Genomic DNA, 21813 nt, shown 5'->3' on the forward strand with positions numbered 1-21813 from the left:
TGGTAGGCCGAGGTCCCACCACCGTCTTTTACTGGTGAGAAACCAACGAGTTCCGCCACCTCGAGTTATATTAAGCATCGTGAATATCGGATACAACTTCGGTGGAAAATATTCCGAATCGATTCATGATCATCATCGACGTAAAGATATTCGAGGGTTCAAGGTCATCTGGGTGACGATTACGAATCGTTAAGAGTCAACGGTCTCTTAGAGGCATCATGGCAATGTGAGAAATTAACCAAACCTGAAGCATTAAAATACGTCATAAATTACATTGTCTCTAGTATCTCAAATTATGAACTTTTCTAAGAAATATTTGATTTAAAGTGTTTTATATACCTTTCATACACCTTTTGAGGAAAAATGTCAGAAGCAATGAAGATACAGATTTATCCACAGTTCTACGTACAAAACATTCTGCAGTCTTTTTATTTCTTTTTCTTTATTGAATGATTTATCAATGAATCACTCTTACTGGTTTTATCTCTGTACAAGTTACAGATGGCTCTAATGGTTTGATGTATTAAATAGGGCTCGCAACGTAAATGGCAAGTGCGTAAACGTGCGTATCAGCGTTACGGCCAATACAACACAAACCAGCCGTACACCGTCGGTGCGTTAATTTAATTATAACACGTCGCAAGAAACGGTCGATGTCATTTAACTATATACTAGAGACCAAAAGGAATCAACTCTTATTCTTAAGCGAAAATTACTCCCGCCCACGCGTCGAACTTGGAATGTTGACAGAATTCACGTGCTGGCGCCACGGTATTTCCCACGTGACGAAGTATAACAAAAATATAAAACCTTTTCCGTAAAAAAAAAAAAACATTCATGATTCACAAAAATATTCCAACGCGACGATCTATTATTTTCTTCCAAAATGATAGCAATCTCTTAAAGAGAACAAAGATAATGGAAAAGATAAAGAGAATTTCTAATCGATCTTTCTTGAGTAATAGCGTTTAGTAGAGAGGAGTCTTTCGATTTGATTGATGGCTGGGGCTATTTTAACCTCCGACGAAACTCCGTTCGCGTAGTTTTAACATTTGATTAAGCTACGCAGAGCAGTTCCTCTTTAGCTAATGTACGCTAACATCGTTCATCATTTCCAGACCTTCGGCTAATTTTAACTTGAAAATCAAACATTAACCTTATAATGGACAAAGCTCGCGAACAGGTCCGATCTAAACTTCGGACAGCTATTTACGTAATATTTGCCAGAGACACACCTAATTCATCGATTTTCATCAAATACAGACTAATACTACACTTTAGTCTTACCACGTGTATTTATGTATAGTAAGTAGGACATTACACAATTTTATAAAATATTTCTTTATTTCACTCGCGATGGAATTACAGTAGTGTATCGGTAAAAAGAAAGGCTTGGGTGGTAACTTATAGTATACGCTATACAATTGATTAATTATAGGAATGTGTGTCGTACAATTTTTGTATCCTTATTACTAACATACGTAGGTACACAAATATGGCGGGAATTCTGTTACAGGTTTGCTTAAGGCACAATCCACAAGATCTTCTGTTAAGTGTCTACATAGGTAAGGTGACATTTGCATCAATAACATCCGTATATTTAATACCTATAGACACGAAGAAGATCATTCTCGAAAGTAATTATCAACAGTTGTTTCATTGGCACAAACAATCTATCAACCGGTTTTTATATCCTTAAATTCTTGGCACGGGAGCTTCCGCGCGTTTTAAAAATAAGAACAACGACAAAGGAGGAAAAAGATCTTTCTGCTCGACTAGCGGCTACCTTAAAGATTTGTGAAACGACCGGTTCGATGCTGCTTCAACATTGTTCTCTGTGACTCAATTGATTAATTAATAACTACGAGCATAAATACGATGGAAAGACCCGTACAAATGATCGTACGCGAACTGGTTATGCTTGCATATATTGAGAACAGAACATATGGAAACGAACAAATACCAAACTATTTAACCGTTAGCGCATCTCTATTCATAATTTGAAGCGTATTATTCACAAAAATCCTCGATGAAAATTCAGTCATGCCAACGAGAATCCCAGCACGTCCTCCAATGAATAATCGAACAGCCTTAGGTCTAATTTGTACAAATCTGCCAACTTTCGAAGTTGCTTGTACGTCAACGTAGAATAATACTTTTCTAGTTTCTTCGCGGTTGGTTCACTGTTCACTGGTTTCGTTGGGAAACTATAAAAATAATTAATTTTGATTAATCAGAATCAAAAGGAACGATGCAAACGACCGATTTTGTTTCGCGTGTTGATCAAAGAACAATATACACGTAGCAACGAAATAGAAAGTAATGGATTAAGTAGGAATATTTCTTTGAAAGGAATGAACATTCATAGTCGGACACTTTGATTGCGCCAACTACGCGATATTGCTTCAATAAATATCGCATATATTTCTAGATAGGAATTGAATTCTACAAATAAACACCTAAAAAGTATATACATTTTCTTATATAATCCAATAGATTGCTGGAATAAATGTGGAATGCTAGCGTGTGTAATGCTCTCGCGTAAAATAATCATGCGTGTCATGTTTATGCGTGAAATATTCTAGCGTGTAATAATCGCGTGAAATACTAGCATGAAAAAATTCGCTCATCTATATCGGATCTAAACAAGGATAAAGTAAACGCTTACTTGACTGACTCGACTCCCATCCGTTCCAAAACTTCTGTGGCATCTTCAACTAAGCTCTCGTACTTGCTGACGAGATTATAATTAACCAGGCATGGATGACAGAGCTCGTAAATTGGCTTCCAGTGCTCGTTTCGTGTCTCATTCGACGAATCATCTGTGACGAACTGTACAAACTCTCTAAATGTCACGTCATCACCATTTCTCAGCGATTCTACAGTGGCGTTTTGTCTGTACCTCTGCAAGAAAGAACGTTCTCACTGTAATTTCTTTGATATCTCTCTCATGCGAGACAAGAGGGAAAAAGAAACAAAAATTAAGCGATACCCTGATAATCTTCTTCCCAAAACGAGTTTGGAAGTATCTCGAACTCTTCTCGTGTTTCGCCTCCAGCTTGTTTCTATAGGCGGACAGTAACCTTTCCAAAGGATGCCTGACGACGATCAGCTTGTCGTAAGTCGCCAACATTCGTTCTATTTCGGACAAGGTATAGTTGGTGAGCCTTTGAAAGGTACCTGGAGAATGCGCCTGATCAGCAGGTATTTCCATAGGATCATTACCTGGCCATTTCCCCGTGGCCACCATCAGAACTCGTTTCCAGTTCGTGCACGCAACCTGATACACGAATCCGTCGATTTAGAATGAAACAAAAGAACCACAATAATATAACAGATAACGTCCGTAATGATCGTGTACGAGTTGTAAAACGCTCTGCTATACAATTTCCAGTTACTTACTTAATATGTTTGAAGAACGACATTATTGGAAGTATTGTAGAGAAATCAAGCTTTTTGTTAAAGATCAGGAAAATATATTATTATTAGTTATGTTTAAGAACGAAACGTGTGATATTTTGCTAAACATTATGAATCTGTTGAAATCAAGGGTCGAAATAAAGAGTTATCTTTCGTTTTTAAAAAAAATTCTACTCAAACTTATATGTTTCGTTTAAGATAATATTTGTTCCCGTGGAGTTTTTATGCAAAGACATGTTACCCTTAGAGGCTTCTTTAAAAAATGTTCTAATGGAATGTATATTTTTGAATGTGTATAATAAAAGTTCCATGGTAACAAGTTATTTTAAACCGTGTATTAAAAAAGATCCATAAGATAAATAAAGCTAATAAACTATTTAGTACTAATTATATTTAATAATAGTACTAATTTTATTAAATAATAATTATTATTATTCATATGTTTATTGAATGAAAGGTATGAAAATCATAATATAAGTAATTAAAAATTTCATAATAAGTACTGAGCAAAAAAGAGGACTTGTTAAGAATTATTATTCTTAGCTAGATAAGACTTTTTTATAATGTAAATAATCTGAAATACATAGCAATTCTATAATATAATATACATATAGATAATATATATAATACCATGTATGTATTCAGTAACATTCCTACCTTCCTAACTGTTATTTTCATTACAAATAAATATATCGAATTGAATTGAAACAAATATTATAAATAAATAAATAACATATTCAGAATATAACTGTAATAATTAGTTAATATTGTTGTACTACTATTCATTGGATGGTATTTGTTACACTAATTGAGAACCTTTTAATACTAATGAATATTGATTTAATATTGATGAATAAAATATCTTTTCTTGTTATAAGAAAATCTTTATTTTTATATTTTATAAGCTCTATCCAAATTAAAACTTTTTTTTCAAGAACTTTTCTTTATCTATCCTCATCGAAACTTATAATGTGAGAACATTTTCTAAAAAAGTTCCACGGCCCATGTTTTAAATAGAACCTATCAAAAGGTTTCATAATTCTTTCGATTCTTGGCTGAAATATTATTTTCGTAAAATTACCTACTGCTTTTCTTGCTTCCTTTATCTAGAATTTATTTGTACCTTGGGAACGTAACAATATAAAAGTTCGTGTTGTTCGTCGACGAGAATATTCCTAAAGGATTCTGGATTCAGATTCTCATTCAGAGAGTCTCTGTCTTCGAAGATCTCCTCGCAATTGTACTGTAATCTCTCCTGACGTTCCACCAAAGCGGATCTCGCCAGGGCGTTCGGTCCTGTCCAAGAGTATACAGAATCCTCCGTCTCGAAGGATCTTCCTTTCTCATCGTTCGTCGAAGTGCGTCTCCCAAATGCGCTCGTATCTACCATTAAACTTGAAATATTGATAAGAAACAGAACTGTCCCCCAGACACGGCATTCTGTCATCGTCCTTTCCGTCCACCCGGGACATTGATTTATCTTGATATAGAATTATTTATCAAGCTTTTTTATTTGTTCAAATGTTCCTGTAAAGTTCAAAAATACGTTCCATTACAAACGGAATTTCTTACGTATGAAAACATCGTTCAAAAAAAAGAAAAGAAAAAAGAATGAAAGAATGTTATTTTGAGGTACGTAAAATGTTTGCTTTCGCGATCGTGTTATATGCTTTGCCGAGTCAATTTTAATCGCTTGAGAAATACCAGCAGCTCAGCCACCTTACTTCAATTAAACGTCATTGATGTCAATTCTCCCGATTCCAGCCATGCATTCACTCTTCGTAAATCACGCACAAACTCAACGAATTATTTAACCATTGCGAAAGAGAAAACAAGAAATAAGTTAAACACATTCGATAATTATCAATGCAGTCGAAGCATAGAACGATCTATATCGTAACCGGAATCCAAAAGACACGATAATCAGGTCAAGCGCCACCGTTTCGAATTCTTTTCCAACTAAAGTCCTTTAAAGCCGGTTCTGAATGGACAGCGCACGGTACATTTGACATCTAGATATCTAGAGCATACTTCTCTAACAAGCTGCAAAAGTGGGCTACGTTTAATTCGAAACGGCTTGAAGCTATACCACTTTTCCGCGAAGAAAAAATTCATCCGATCTCTCGAGAGAAGACCTGTTCTAAAATTTCATAATACATACATATCTCTTTTAGGCCATGACACCATTTCTTTGCAAAGATTAAATTTAGATTAATTTATTAAACGTTAGTATGTAAGTTCAAAAATAGATTACGATAACAGAGTATCAATTTCTGTTACGTAACGATTTTCTATGGAATAAAAAAGTAGACAGCATTATAAAATGACACTGTATTCATAAAAATTGAATAAAATACTCGACAGACTGGCTAATAAATTTTTGCACAAAAATTAAATATTTTGCACTCATCAAGATAATTTTGTCATCGTACGGCATCTTTCTATATTATCATTTTACTTATAACATCCTACGAAGGTTTAAGATAACAACTATGGGAACTGACAAGTTTCATGCAAAAAAGCATCCTGATCTAAATACCTTCTGGATTCATGAATGGAGACATCGATATTCATGGCTATGAAATTACTATGCCCGTTATAACTGATCCTTAGTTATCGGTGACGCTTCAGCTGTTAACGCCGACTCTTAACGTCAAAAAGACCACAGAAAAGCAAATAGACGACATTTTTACAATCATTCTAACAATTATCGTTAGATTTATTTCGAAATTCCCTTATCCAAGTAATTATGAACGAAGGATTAACGGCGAACGAACGAGACTCATTCAATATAAATGAGCTAACCTCTCGATAACCTTCGACCATGATATCGGTTGAAACTAAAATACGAAAGTGAACTATGCTGCAGATGGAATAATAGACATTAAAAATTCATTACGTCAATAAAGCGGTCTAATAATCGAACGACATTACCAATCGAATCTCGTATTCCATTATGCAATGGCATTGGAACTCGTTCTTGACCGTATCGTGCGAGTCCTTCTTCTGATTAAGAACCATAGTGATAAATACTTACGTTTATCTTTTGCATCAATAGAAATTATCGATGCCACGAGATATCGATATTCGTCATGTTTAACTGTCAACACGAACACGCGAGCAGTCGAGCCGGAAAATTACTCGAACACGCGTCATCGTCCTCAAATAGTCGAAAGATGAAAGAGACTCACCTGTTAGGCGTCAACAGATTGGACCATGCGCTGTCAAATTCTACGTGGCATGTTTTGCTGGCTCGTATACCTTCGTAAAAACTTTATCGAACGTCCCCCCAAAATTCTTGGGAATTCGTTCCAAAAAATATCGCGGACAAACTGCCTCTTAGATAAAACGACCTACATTTAACTGAGTTCACATCCAGTCAAATTTTTTAATCTAATTTGATTAATCGATGACAAACGCGTGGCGCGAAAAGTCACTAGAAACGCCGAAGATTTCGAGATAGACACGCGACATGAAATACTTCGGACGGTCGAGCCGATACGATGGACAAACGGCTATTGCCTTGACTCGGAGGCCCCTCTGACATAAGAATGGAACGTGGTGCCAGTTTGTAGAAGTGAAAGAAACTGTGCGCGCGCGTCTATTACGTCCCATCCTCGTTTCTTCGCTGGCAAACGTGGCGATCCTTTTTCTTCACCTGTGTACCCACTTTCCGAGGCTGGGGTTGCCACGAATTCGTCTGGTAGATATTGCAAAATTTGATTTCTCTTCATTAAGTTTCCCTAAGTTTGTTAAGATAGTCATAGAAAAATTACATGGTATAGAAAACATGCATATCATAGAAGGACAATCTTAACCATAATATAAATTGTTGGCTATTTAATATACAATTCGTTCTTTTTTCCACTTCGTATATAAGGTGAAAAAAAATTAAATCTGAATAAATAAGTGCAATAATGACTTCAACCTTGTTAATTACTAGCATTTAGGATTTTCCATTCGCTGCAATCGAATAACATGTGATCAATAATTACAAAGAATAAAAAATTAATGAGATGCATAACAAATGCAAGAGTTCTAATCAAATATATTTCTACCGACAGATCTAGCGTGAGTCGACAACAAATAGTCGCCCAGAGAAGGTAAAACAGAAATAATTCTATCATTTTGCACTTCGTACACGTAAGGAACCGAATTATAGTCACCTGTTGGTCCGTCACGTCATGTCGTTTATACCAACTGGAGAAAGTGTTTAGCCTTCAGTCGCCTTTTGTACCGTCAACCTATCACAAGTAGCTTCAGTCTCGTTTCGGTCTTTGTTGACTAACCATCGCCTAAAAGTAAATAAAACAAAGTATCGTAGGGAGTTAAAGAGATTATCGTCGTTAGCAATATTGTATAAAATCGAGTAAACCAGTGAGGAAAAGCAGAACTGGGATTTTGTGAAAATCATACCATGCCATGGTCGTAACATATTATTGCTATCATATTTGTTTACGAGAAATATAACAGTCCAATAATTTAGGTAACATAACACATTAACAACGCGAATTATGCTTGTAATTCTATATATAGAAAATAAATTATAAAATATTTTAAACTGATGAACTAATAGTTTAAAGATTCTTCATCATCATCGAAATTATTTTCTTGTATAAAAAGTTCATATGATCAATCTTCTCGATTTTATTTAAATTAGAACATAAAATATTTTGCAGACAACAACCTCCTATCATTTTGTTCGGAACTATAAAACGAGATAATTACTTCAAAGGGAAATGCTACAAGTTGTATTCTGGCTATTCTTCATTGTGCTGGTGTTGTGGTCGTTTTCAAATTCTGCAAGCAGAATTTGTGGCGCGCTATGGGAAATCCTCGTGCCGATAATTAATTCGAAACCAGTCGATCTACGAGCAAAGTTCGGCGATTGGGCAGGTAAGAATTACTCAAATATATAACGTATGTATTCGTCAAATATTGAGAAATATTTCGTTTAAGTCGTAACCGGGTCCACCGATGGGATTGGCAAAGCTTACGCAAAAGAGTTGGCTGCAAAAGGAATAAACCTGGTGCTAATCAGTCGTACTCTAGAGAAATTGGAGAAAACAAAAAATGAAATTATGGAAGAGAATCCGACGATCAAAATAGAGGTGATCGTGGCGGATTTCAGCAAAGGCAAAGAAATTTTTGAGGAGCTTGCAAAACAACTGAAAGATATTCCAATTGGTATTTTAGGTAACTGAGACATCCTCATCATTTATGTATCATTTATGAATCCGTTTATAAATTTTGCTTTTTACGCAACATGATATTTATTTGTTGGAAGTCCTTAACGTAAAATAAAATGCTCGTCTGGTTATAAATATAATCCTAGTTCAACGTTGTAGTAAACAACGTAGGTACGCAGTATAGTTATCCGATGTATGTTGGAGAAGTCCCAGAAGACACATTATGGGATATCATCAATGTCAACGTTGGAGCTACTACATTAATGACACGAATAGTCATCGGACAAATGCAAAAACGTGGAAAAGGCGCTATCGTTAACATATCATCCGGTTCGGAATTTCAACCATTGCCATTAATGACCGTGTACGCAGCAACAAAGATTTACATCAAAAGCTTTTCTGAGGCACTCAGAGCCGAATATTCCAAATGTGGAATAACTGTACAGCATTTGACCCCGTTTTTCGTAAATACAAAGATAAACGCGTTCAGCGATCGATTACAGGTAAATCGAAGATAAATACGTGAAAATAAGTGAATTAATTTGCAGATAATGGTTGTAATTAATTAATAACGTTACAGGTATCTAGTATTTTTATTCCCAGTACGACGACATATGCCAAAAATGCGATTAATACGCTTGGAAAGACAAATTCCAGTACAGGCTATTGGAACCACGGGATTCAGAAGATCATTGTACTACTTTTACCGGTACAAATAAGAATAATATTTGGAATGTTTATGAATAAGACTTTAAGGAATGACTATTTCAAGCAGAAAAGAAGTAACTAACCACCAGACAACGTGTAGTTGTCAAAGAGTTGTCAAGAGTATATGTATATTTGATAATTGTTACGAAGTTGAGTCCTAATATACATAGATATATGATGTACAAGATGTACGAAGTGCAAAGAAATATCATTATTTCATGTATTTGATATGATTTCTTATTAATTACTTGACTAATCACATAGAGGAATATGAAATTCATTGTCAAGGATTAAAATTCCCGCGTATTTCGAAACAACCACTCATAAATGTGTTTTAGAAAGTATGATTACATAATAAATGTTTTTTATCAAATTGAAAATATCTGTTCGTTATTTATGTTAAGTATTGCAAAATATCCCTTTCATTCTCCATTTGTGTTGCATTGCCTTAAGAGTTGCCATCTCAATCTCTGCACTAAGTCGTATTTCTTTTTCGAATAATAAAGTTTAATGACTATAAAATAAAAAATATAAAAAGATACGCGTAAACATATTTTATCGAGAGATAACACGTGTCCTATAAATCATTAAGCCACAGTTCTTTTAATTTGCGACGAAAACATTTAAATTATAATGTATTTTATATTACATTTAAAAACTACCACTAAATTTTTAATAATTATATATAGAGTTATAATACTGTCAAATCAAAGTAGTAATTATAACAATACGCATAGAAAGTAAAAAAAAAGAGAAAATATACGATATCGCAGTAACATAACCTGCGCAGAAAATCCATGAAAATGATTCAAACTGAGCACCTTTGCGTACGCATTCCCTAATCACGTGACCTCAGCGGTCAAATTCTCCGAAAGAGACGCTCATTCGCCATCCATGTGTCACAAAGGAAAGACGTTTGAATATTTTCTATATTTCGCATCACGAGCAAGATGAGTCAGTAGTTCACGAAACAGCTTGCACACGCAAGTGTGCCGACACGACTAATTAATCATGGAGTAAGTAATATTTATTATCCAAAAAAAACTAATTTTGTATTCGATATTCGGATCATTGTACGATATGTCTGCCATTTTGTGGATCGTATCCATGCCCGAGGTCCGGGACTACCATAGATCGCTTAAGCTTAAAAAACACTCCTTTCACCAACTAATATGCATCTTTTTCCCTCAATGTTACGTTACTATTACACATTACGTTCCAAAATCAGGTTATGGCACGATTAAGTCACGAAACATGATCAAAAAATTTGGCCAGATGACATGATCTAATGTTGCGTCATGAAGATGTAATTGATCATTTTTCTCACATTTTATATTTTATTGTTTTAACTTATGTAACGAATAAACGATACAATTACGTGTATAGATGATGTAATTTATTAATAGTCTCCGATTAATAAATAATTCATTTTTCATGTCTCACATTATGTTTCCATTATGTTTTTATTTTCTTCTGTTTTAGAATTTGCAATTCAAATTTCAAATAATAAGGTGTCTCCTTATATCATACTTGAAATATTTAATAAGGAACAAAATGCATTTAATAACACAGAATTATTCAATTTGTCATATGTATTTGTTTACATTATCCTTAATACATATTTAATATTTTCAGAGCCAATATGGCGCTCATTTTGAGCTACGTCGCACAGCCGACACAAATTTCTTTTCATCTTTTTTTAACACATCTTGATTGGGACTATAACGACAATGACATCCAATCAGGACCAGGAAAGTTGGCTATGGAAGTTCGAGCCAGTATCCCCTAGTGGGACACTGTCGAATGAATTTGAAGATGATTGGTTTTTATTTGATGATAAATCTGTAGATCCTACTAAAGAAGTTGCTACACCTGCTGCATATGAGGACCATCCTACTCGTGCACAAGTGGCTACAAAACTTCTGGAAAAATTAGATGAATGGATTAAAGAAGGTAAGAATATTCATATAAAATTCTTACAAACTGTATTGACCTTATAATAAGCCTATACACATTAATTTATGAACAAATGAATTAGAAATATTAAAAGTTTAGGATCATATTGCTCGTATATCTTACGTCTCATTTTTGTAATCAGTTACTATATCAAAATATTTTTTTTAGATTTAGATTTAGACATTCTAAACATAAATGTAATCTACTAATTCAAGTTTATAATCAGTACAATGTAAACTACTGCAACTTTCATTTTAAGTATAATGGAAAGACAAAATTGTTTTATATAAACATCAAATTATGTACTTAAAAAGCACGTATTTTGCAAGCAAAAATATTTATGTAGAGACCTATATGTTGGTTTAAAAAATGCATGTTTCCTCAACTGTATTTTAGACTTTTTTATGCTTGAATTACTTTGAGGATAAGTAGAATTGACATAAATCTAAAATTACTGTAATATGCTATGTCCAAAACGAACCATATGTGAATGTGAAGAACGAATATTTCTAATTGATTTATATATATATATATATATATATATATATAAAATATTTTATATATAAACCGTCTAATTGCAATTATTGCATTTATTAAACTAGTGTCCTGTAGTTTTCAAAATTGTGTGCACTTAAAGCATAGAAATCAAATGTTAGCGTTTTATCCGGCTGCATTGTCGATGTATTCCTATCGCTTTCGTTCTTCTCACTTCCTCTACCATGTATCTTATTTTCCTTTCTTTTTTTCTGGAAAGGAGAGTGGGACAAACTGGTTAACCTCTATACAAACGGCTTTGGTTGAAGGCCGATAGGGGAATGACGTGTGTTTTAACGGTGTTGGAGTAGGGGCGTCAGAGGGGAAAGTCCAAAGATAAGCAGGAGTGGTCTCTCGCAGTATTGCAAGCTGATCGTACGATTCTGTCTATTAGTTTCATTACAAGTCAATTTCCTATCGATACTCGATCGTTTGACAAACTTAATACATTTTGTTATTGTTTTATATTTATCAGTAATCTGGGAAAAATCGTTTTTCTATACGAGTTAAGAAAGATTTCTATCTCTCTCAGTGTAGTAGAATCTGTCACGTTCATTATAATTTGAAACGTGAGTCGTCGACGATGTCAGTGATCTAAACAGCCGAGAAAATTGACTGTTTAATACTTTATTGTGAATCATATACAGTATTGTATTTAAGTTTTAAACGTCTATAAACATTATTCATTTGAAAAAGACAAAATCGAATTCATTTCGAATGTGAGTTTTTCATAACATACGTTAGCCTATTGCACGTGCTCACAATATTTGTTTCGATCGATAGTGGAACTCCGAACTACATAAACTGATAAATATTAAATTTCAAACCAGTTTCCGTCGGACTGAAACCATCGTTTATGGTGATTTTTAATTGATCATATTGATCGATAATCGATGACAAGTGATTGGTGAAGTGCGTAGTATCCCATGATCGTATAATTTAAATTGATCGCAAGAAATACAACCAACGAAACTGGATAATATGCATATAATAGTTAAAAAGATTCGTGTCTAGAACAAGAATTTTATCAATACTGGCACCTTTAAAAGTGAACGGAGAAAAAGGCCTAGCTTCTCGATGCTGGAGTGTGCTAATGTTGTATAATAGCATGCAGTTCGCATATCGCTACACGTGGAACCGAGAAATCATTGTCAACTCCCAAAAACTTGTAAAAAGACGTTGAATCGGTACGATTCGCGTCCCATTGGTGGACTTGGCTGCTTTACGTCGACGAAAACCACCATATTTATTAAAAAAACAGTTTTTTTATTTCATTTAATTATAACACATGTATACCCCCCCTCTTTTCTTTCTTTTAAATAAGAATTTAGGCGAAAACAGACACACGTGATAATGGCTGCTATATGTTACAGTGGTACGTTTCCTTTCGCTTGTTTCATTTCCTCTCTCTTTCTAGCATTCGCTCCAATGAAAAAATATCTTTATTACGCATATCAGAACGCTGTTGCCACATTGTTCTTATAATCGAATAACAGAATTGGATCGAATCTATCGATGTCTACAAACAATTGTTATGAAATTACTACATTGTTAAATTCGTCTATAACTTAAAATTTCTTTAGTTATACATTATGTGTAACGTTATTGACCGCGCGTAACTATAAATTTATTTTCGATGATTGACTTTTTAATTTGGAAAAATATATTTTTGATATTATACACAACATTTTCTCAAGTCTCGGACTTATATTTAAATTAGTATTTATTATATAGCGTAAAAAAGAAGTATGCCAAATATTTAAATCATTTATATTCGTATTTTTAAATCATTTAATACTTTATCATGATAATATATAAAGGTGGAGAATAATTTATGCTATTTTAAAAACCAGAAATCGAACTTCAGAATTTATTTTTGAATAAATTTACTTAAAGTTATTTTATTTTATCATTTTTTAGTGGCAAAATAGTAATATTTACAACAACTCCTTACAATAAAAAGAGGACATTCTTATCTAACCCCATGCCCTCTGTATTTAAATGAAGATAACATTTAAAGTTAGACTCTGATCCAAGATCCAACAAGAATTAGGAGATAGGATTTGTTTGTAGACTAAGTTTTGATGTAGAAATTTTTTTGATATTTCCCTTGACAATCGAATTTTACTTATCTGGAAACTGAACAAGAAAATTGAAATGTGACAAACAAAGAAAATCGAATCTGGCTACATCTCAAAACTTTCTATTGATTTTTTTATTTACAAATTTAATTTGTAAACTTAAATTTCAAAGAAAAAGTGGATCTTTTTTTCAATTTTTGAAGACACCTTCAGACATTACTGAGAAGTATATTATATCTTCGATAACAATTATGCTCTACATAACCATGCTACTAATGTATTAGTATTGGTTGTCGTGTTAGAAGCCAAAGAAATTGCAAATCAAGAACTTGTTTTTCTAGTTAAACTAGTAACGTCCATGAAATTATATATACATCAATGTACCACTCCTACTTATTCTTTATGCAAGATACAAGTAAAAGTACTGTTAACTCCTAAGTTAACAAGTTACACAAGTATTGTTTTCAATTTTTATCTATTTACTTTCATGTTCAGAAGATTAATAAGTTGTTAATATATTTGCTTGAGACATCTTTCATCATATTTTTCTAATAATTTTGATCACAAAATTACAAATATATTTGATAAAATAAATTCATGTAAATACTGCTATTTATCAAAATTTAATATGCTATCAATATTTTTAATGATATAAAATTCCTATGATTCAGATCTGTAAAAAAAAAGAGAGCACAAATTTACTGTTATCTGTTCTCTCCAGTTTCTGTTTTTTATTTGTACATATAAATTAATTACAAAACTAAATGGTATCTATTTGTATTTGATAAAATGATTCATTTTTTACAGAGCCTTTTTCAGATTGGTTAGAGGAGAAGATAGAATTACCTATTTTTGAGGAACTCTCAGTTGCTGAAACTGGACAAATCAAAACAACAACATATAATGAAATTCCAAAAGCTCCTCTCCATCATGATGACACACAAACTCTCTTACAAGAGTTTGAAACCGTTTTGGAAGATGTAGAAGCTTGTCATCAAATAGTCCCTTCATCAAGTTCCACACTTACACCTCCTCAATCACCTCCACCACATAAACCATTAAATGTGGATACCCAATTACTTGTTACTTTACAACCTGTACAACCATTATATCCTAATCATCAACCCATATATGACATAGCAGTTCCAGAGGAAAAATCGTATGTAAATGAAGTACCTGTACAATGGCATCCAAAAAGTGTACCATTGGAGGATGTTGCACATGACTTAGCTGTTGTAGACGAATATGTACGGTTGTATACAGAAGATATTCCACCATCTAGTCCTTGTACTAGCTCAGGTGGTAGCTACATTTCATCGGAAGATTCCGTTGACGATCCAGATTGGATTTTAGAATCCGAAAAAAAGAGTGCGAAACAATCTACATGTGCTTCAACGAAGAATCGTCAGAAACCTTATTCCCGTCCATCGATCGAAGATAAAAAAGTTCGAAAAAAAGAGCAAAATAAAAATGCGGCAACACGGTACAGGCAGAAAAAAAAGCAAGAAATAAAAGATATATTAGGTGAAGAACGTGAGCTCACTGAATACAATGAAAAACTGAAAACTCAAGTAACAGATTTACAACGAGAAATTGGGTACTTAAAGGGTTTGATGAGAGATTTATTTAGAGCTAAGGGTCTTATCAAATAATCTATTTTTATCTATTATAGTTATATTTACTCATTTTTATTAAATTTATTAATCATTCTTTTGACATTAACTTTACAATAATACTAATATGTTGTAGTGTATAGACTTAGATTACTGATTGTTATTTCCTCTTCTTTAATTAGCACATATATGAATATCAATCTAAGATCTATCACAGCTTTTTAGTAGGACTACAGAACTGTCATTGTATAATTCATGAATTATATACCATTTCCAACTCATTCACGATCCGTTAAAAATTAGCAAACAAGATGCATTAAATAATGACAGAATTTTTTAAGTATACAGCCCTATGAAACTCATTCGAGTGGAAATTTGCTGTTACTAAAAATTCTATTTGTAATTTGATGCATCTTAAATGATGCAAATGTTTCATTCCAATCAATTCTAACCCAAACAAGTTTTGAATTTTCTTACAAAAAATATTGTATTAAAAAAATAATAAATGGGTTATTGTGTAATAAATGTTGACATTATTCTCAAAATTGTCCCTGTTTTGTTAATTTCCTAAAATTTTACACAAAATTAAGTTCTATAGTAATAAATCCGTGTATGCGTTGATTTTGAATATCAATTATTCTAAAGATAAAAGAATCACTTTTATTGTTATTTACATCTATGTATATATATTTCATATCTAAAATCAAGACAATAGAAAAACTGAATTTTAATCCTTCCAACCGTGCGTCGTTTCAATTATTACACATGAAAGTAAAAATAACATGTACATTAATGTTAATTGATTTGAAAAAAATAATATATAGAACGAAGATAGATGTAATTATAGGAAGATCATAACTTTTTTTAACATTAATTGCTTATGTATCATATTAGAATTAATACGAAAACGTACAACTAATAAATCGTAAATGATTTATCTTAATCATTTATTTAGCTTTTAATTTGATATATTCTTTATTTTATATTTATATTCGACTTAAGCTGACTTCTGTGCAAAATTGCACCAACACAGATACAGGTATTTTTATATATGCATTATATATATATATATATATATATATCATGCGTATATTTACATATCATGATCAATAACATACACAGTTATACATGCTCAAATACAGATTATATACAGTTATTCTCAATGACACAAGAGAGATTGTAAATGTATGTCTATTTAGAAATTTGCACGTTTACATAATCTATTTCATTTTTTATTTAATAATTCATTGTTATTAACTAATCACATACTATGATTAGGCAACGCTAACTTTGTGTATGATACATATGTATATGCACTGTATGTTCATTGTACATGCATTTGTGCACGTGAGATTACATGTATATGCACATATAAAATGAGGAAAATCATTCTTACATTGTAATGCCAATTATATCAAAAATTCATCACAACGGATAGACAAATTTCTTAGGCAAAAATGAATATTTTGACAGACCTGGTATTATTGTATATAATTATAGTCAGAAATTGGATGATTTCTTATATGCTTTATAGTAATCTAATTTTATTGTTTATATATTATAACATAATGCTTTTACTATTTTTGCTCTATATTCTATTATCAATTCAAAGGATTGCTTAAGACACACACGGAATAATATCCCTCAAAATCGGGAAACGGTATTTATAAATATATCATTAATAGTAAATATATTAAGTATATATTAATAATGGAATTTTCACAGGTTTTCGTAAATTTGATGTTTTTAAATGTGGTAGAGCTTAACGATTCATGTAGATTGATAATAAATATACATACAATTAATTATTTGCCAATCTAAACGAAGTAGCACTGATAAAACAAAAAGGTCTACAATATAATCAACAATTTATAAGATTTTGAAACAATCATATCTTAATTTTACTGAATTCAGATATAGATATACATTGTTTATTATTTTACATTTATGTATATATTCATAAAACTTTTTTTATATATTAGTAAAAGCGTAAAAGTACATGAACAGAATATTGAGTATTGCTAAAGATTATAACAGCAAATCACATATATATATAACAATTATGAAACAAGCTATTATTTGATGTATACAAAAAAACATTTAAAACAATTTTGAATATGGCAGTCAATCCAATGCAATATAAATATAATTTTCTGGAATGTCATAAACAAAAATTATGAGTATTTACGATACATAGACATTTTGAAAATGAGAAAATATTACTAGAATCTGATAACAGTAAAAAAGTCTTATTAGCTTTCGAAATTTAAATTGTAACTATTAAATATCAATTAGATATTAAGTAGCTTTTAATAAACGTAAATTTCTTATATATATAAAAACAATCATACCATAAATATATATATACAAATATATTGATCCTTTTTAAGCTCATAAGTTTGCAATATGTCAAAATAATGAAAATAATTATTGATTATAAGTAACATCCACAAAAATGATTGAAAACATAATATTATTAAATTTCGCTTCATTTATAAAATTAAATGTTTCGCAATATAGGTATTATATTCCCTTTATATTATTTTTTGTCATACAATTTATGATGCACCAAATTCAATGTATATCTATATAAGTCGCCAATTACGTGCACGGATTGGATACACTAATTTAATTATTTATCGTAGTGGAGGGGAATTATACAGGAATATTGAAAAACTTTTAATGTTTTCCTACGTTGCAGTATCACCTTCTTCTTGTTCAAGTCTAGATGAACCACATACACGACATTTGCAGCATACAATACATGGTGCGGCCAATAAAAGTAACGGCGATGCAACGAGCAAGAGTAATCCAAATCCAGCAAAAATTCCAATAACTTGTGTTCTATGCCAAATAACTGATGCTCGTGAGTGACCCAACTTATTTTTGCACGGTCCTTTGTCGTAATGTCGCAATAGAAAGTCATCCTATATTATTCAATACATTTATAAAATTTTAAAAGTTTTTGAAGAAAATTACCATTATTATACAGCTATAGGCAAATTTACTTACATCTAAAGAAGCTAAACAATACCAACAAAACACATGTTTACATCTTTTACACATCATTTGAGCACATCCTTCATCCTTTTCAATAGGTACAGAACACATAGGACAACATTTGATATGATCACCATCAAATGGTATACCCAAGGAAATATCTGAACAAGGACCAGTATGCCAAGATTCCCGACATATAGAACAGAAATCTGTAGAGCAATTAGGACAATGAACTGGCCCAATAGGAGTTCCATTTGAACCAGTAGCATTTATAGAACATATTGTTTCGCAACCTGCACGTGGACACCAAGCACGTGCTTTATCCATGGATACGTCTACATATCATATAAAAAATAGTTAAACTAAGTTATACTAATGTTTGTAGCAAGTAAAGTACTGTTTACACACCTCTGTTTAATCGGAATTTATGATGTTTTTCCACAAGTTCAGCACTAACAAGACTTGATATTTCCTTCATGGAAAGTATTGCTCCATGTTCACATTGTGCATCAGGACAACTAATTTCATATGCACCTTCTTCAATTTCAAATTCAACATATGCTTTCATACACTAAAACATGTAAAATACATATGTATAATAACTATATGTATGTATAAATATATTTACTTTAAATAATTTTTCATATGATAATATGTATCAAAAAAGATTGCACATACATCTTTACAATAGGAACAACCACAGCCTTCTATCTTAAATGTTTTAGAAAAAGAAGTATCAACAAGACATAATTTACAAAAGATACGTCCAAGTGCTTGTTGAGAACTTGCAGGAACAAAATTGCCTGCAGCTAAACTGTAGCGGGAACTAGATGCCAATGATAGTAAACTGGAGCAGCGAGAACATACTCGACTGCGATTTATAGGTCTGCCCTCTAAAGCAGAAGTACTTAAACCCACAGTAGTTTCACATTTTCTTAATCCTGTGGGGCCTAAACTCAACCAACTATTACCACGAGCTTCCAAGCTTGCACTACTTTCAGGTCTAAGTAAAGGTGCATCTACTCCTTTACCTACTACAGTTCTCTCTGTCAATGAAAGATTTATAACACTGGCTTCTTTGCGCAATAATGGTAATCTGACTCCAGTAAGTTTGTTAGACTTATCAACTTTTTTCTGACTTGTAGCAACTTTGTTAGAAGAATTGACAGATGTCACAGAACTGGTGGCAGTACCCATATCCATCAGTGGAGCTCGTCGTATGACGAGCGAATGTAGGCTGGGCATCCCCTAATTATCAATGTAGATTTCACTACCAGTTACAGACAAGAGCTATGCTTACTGACTTCTTTTAGACAGTTTGCAACAGCACTTGCCATGTAATGGAAGATATATATAAATTATGAAATTGAGAAATGTCACACCCATGAAACAATTTGGCACTGCATATTTTCAATCCACTCAATCCAGCATAGTTTTACAATATTTTTCATATTTCACCCTCTTAGTTGGCATTTTCGAGTTTTCTTTCATATAAGCTCAAGGTGATTGAATATTGATTTCTATTAGAAAGTTGCGAAGTTGCTGTTTTTGCAATATAGTTGTATTTTGACATAAATTTGCTGACATATTACATTCTTGACTTAATTTCAAAAAAGCTCAAAATCCGAAACAGTTAATGAAAAAAGCGTAAAACTGGTAATCAAACAACTATATAAAAATAAATTCTTCGAAACAGATTATGCATTGCAACTAAAACGGTTGAAAAATATTCCTGTCTTCAAACGTTATTTGTGTTGTGGTTGTCATTTCAAGATATATCGCGAAAGTAAGAAAATTGCTACGTAATATTTCACACATATTAATATTCGAAGAAATAGACATCCATTAATATTTTGAATATCAAACTTTGCAAATGATTTTATAGTTTTTTTTCTAGTTTCACGGGCTTTTTATATACTGTGTCACAAAGTACAGCAAACAGTATACACAAATTACCGACTAACTACTTCCGCCCCCACTTGCTTATACTTTTTTCTTACAATATCGGAAAAAATTGTAGCTACATTCGTATTATGATATACATACATCGCAAAATCATAATTATACTTGCTTTGATGTATTTTCCTATATTTCTAAGAATCATATATTTTATAATATAGAAGATAGTTTATTATACAGTGAAAGTTTAGAATTTTAGTAAAGCATGATTCCAAATACTAGTAAATTTTTTATATGGAGTCGTGGTGCAGTTTCATGCAATTTCAAAGTGGTTTTAAGTGTTGGTTGATGATAAGGGTAAATGTTAAACTTAAAACTTTAAACTTTAAACTTAAAAACTTGTTAAAACGTATATCAATTATATTTTTCTCTTTACAATAATTTTTACTATAAATCTAATATATTTCTATATATCTTCGTAAAATTTTGTTCCTTTTTTTAATTTAAGATCTTTATTTTATCCTGTAAATCTTTAGATATAGAAAAAATTGTAACTGACATTATTTTTACAAACTACATCTTTGAACTATAGAATTTTTATTTAAGTGATAACTAAATTTTGAATATTATTTGTGTATAATAAAATTTAAGATTTGTACCAATTGATATTTCTAAATTAATTATTAATTAATCAATTATAATACAATTAAAAGAAATCTGTAATAAAAATATCATATAGATACTTACCTATGTAAACTAACAATCACAGAATTTAACATATCTGTTACCAAAAATGCGCGAAATTTAATTTAAAATTACATTAGTAATACGGGCAGTATATATCCTACAGTTCCTATATTCGACTTTTTCCTATTGTTGATTAAGAAACTTTTGTAAGTTATGTTAAAATTGTGATAAATAAATATTAGGGAAATCTCACATTCATATTGCATAAAAGAAATAGCAAAAAATTCTGTTTTTTATATGTATTGGTTCATTTCCTTAAAAAAACAAACGTCTTATTTAAAATTGTATAACAATTAGGAATTTTTTTATTATAAACTCATATAAAAAATGAGCAATCATTTTATTATACATTTTTGACACAAAAATGAAAATAAAATTTAAAACTATGATATTAGATAATTATACTCTAGATCATTATATTTTCAATACAAATATTAACAGTCACAACATATAAACATTAATATTTACATGAATTTAATATGAAGTGATTCGCATAGTTTGTCTTATGTTAAAATCTACGGAGTATTTTATCATTTAACATTTAGAATTTATTACAATTGTATCAAAATTGAGCAAATCATATATTAGCGAGATTCAATTACAATAAGTAACAATAAAAATAAAATAAATTTAGAAAGGGAAAATAAATGGTATTTTATGTATAAA

The 21813-nt window shown here is 31.6% G+C and overlaps 4 protein-coding genes across 10 annotated transcripts; 2 read left to right on the forward strand and 2 right to left on the reverse strand.

Annotated features, from left to right (window-relative positions):
* Positions 1-1322: 1322 nt before the first annotated feature.
* LOC117205231 (carbohydrate sulfotransferase 11) lies at positions 1323-6754 on the reverse strand. Of its 4 annotated transcripts, none has more exons than XM_033443423.1 (5): positions 6458-6520; positions 4544-4947; positions 2993-3280; positions 2669-2904; positions 1323-2207 (listed from the first exon to the last, which is right to left on the reverse strand). In XM_033443423.1, the coding sequence occupies exons 2-5, from the start codon at positions 4865-4867 to the stop codon at positions 2042-2044; spliced, it is 1014 nt and encodes a 337-aa protein (XP_033299314.1). In that variant the 5' UTR covers positions 4868-4947; positions 6458-6520; the 3' UTR covers positions 1323-2041. The 4 variants fall into 4 exon arrangements, with proteins under 4 accessions (XP_033299314.1, XP_033299316.1, XP_033299315.1 ...); XM_033443425.1 differs by lacking the exon at positions 6458-6520 and adding an exon at positions 6226-6427; XM_033443424.1 differs by lacking the exon at positions 6458-6520 and adding an exon at positions 5960-6205.
* Positions 6755-6968: 214 nt separating this feature from the next.
* On the forward strand, positions 6969-9697 carry LOC117205232 (inactive hydroxysteroid dehydrogenase-like protein 1). 3 transcript variants are annotated; one of them, XM_033443427.1, is made up of 6 exons: positions 6969-7123; positions 7485-7906; positions 8100-8316; positions 8380-8616; positions 8769-9112; positions 9190-9697. In XM_033443427.1, the coding sequence occupies exons 3-6, from the start codon at positions 8160-8162 to the stop codon at positions 9397-9399; spliced, it is 948 nt and encodes a 315-aa protein (XP_033299318.1). In that variant the 5' UTR covers positions 6969-7123; positions 7485-7906; positions 8100-8159; the 3' UTR covers positions 9400-9697. The 3 variants fall into 3 exon arrangements, with proteins under 3 accessions (XP_033299318.1, XP_033299317.1, XP_033299319.1); XM_033443426.1 differs by having other exon boundaries at positions 7485-7523; XM_033443428.1 differs by lacking the exon at positions 7485-7906 and having other exon boundaries at positions 6970-7123.
* A 467-nt stretch (positions 9698-10164) lies between these two features.
* On the forward strand, positions 10165-16046 carry LOC117205230 (activating transcription factor of chaperone). 2 transcript variants are annotated; one of them, XM_033443420.1, is made up of 3 exons: positions 10165-10333; positions 10953-11270; positions 14696-16046. In XM_033443420.1, exons 2-3 carry the CDS (start codon positions 11048-11050, stop codon positions 15538-15540), a joined length of 1068 nt encoding a protein of 355 aa, XP_033299311.1. In that variant the 5' UTR covers positions 10165-10333; positions 10953-11047; the 3' UTR covers positions 15541-16046. The 2 variants fall into 2 exon arrangements, with proteins under 2 accessions (XP_033299311.1, XP_033299312.1); XM_033443421.1 differs by lacking the exons at positions 10165-10333; positions 10953-11270 and adding an exon at positions 12475-13182.
* Positions 16047-17967: 1921 nt separating this feature from the next.
* LOC117205229 (probable E3 ubiquitin-protein ligase RNF144A) lies at positions 17968-20380 on the reverse strand. The gene is made up of 5 exons (XM_033443418.1): positions 19884-20380; positions 19180-19749; positions 18910-19072; positions 18514-18836; positions 17968-18428 (listed from the first exon to the last, which is right to left on the reverse strand). The coding sequence occupies exons 1-5, from the start codon at positions 19950-19952 to the stop codon at positions 18192-18194; spliced, it is 1362 nt and encodes a 453-aa protein (XP_033299309.1). The 5' UTR covers positions 19953-20380; the 3' UTR covers positions 17968-18191.
* Between the last annotated feature and the right edge of the window lie 1433 nt (positions 20381-21813).

This window comes from Bombus bifarius, unplaced genomic scaffold, assembly GCF_011952205.1.
Source record: "Bombus bifarius isolate JDL3187 unplaced genomic scaffold, Bbif_JDL3187 scf7180000007987, whole genome shotgun sequence".
NCBI classification, from domain to species: Eukaryota; Metazoa; Arthropoda; class Insecta; order Hymenoptera; family Apidae; genus Bombus; species Bombus bifarius.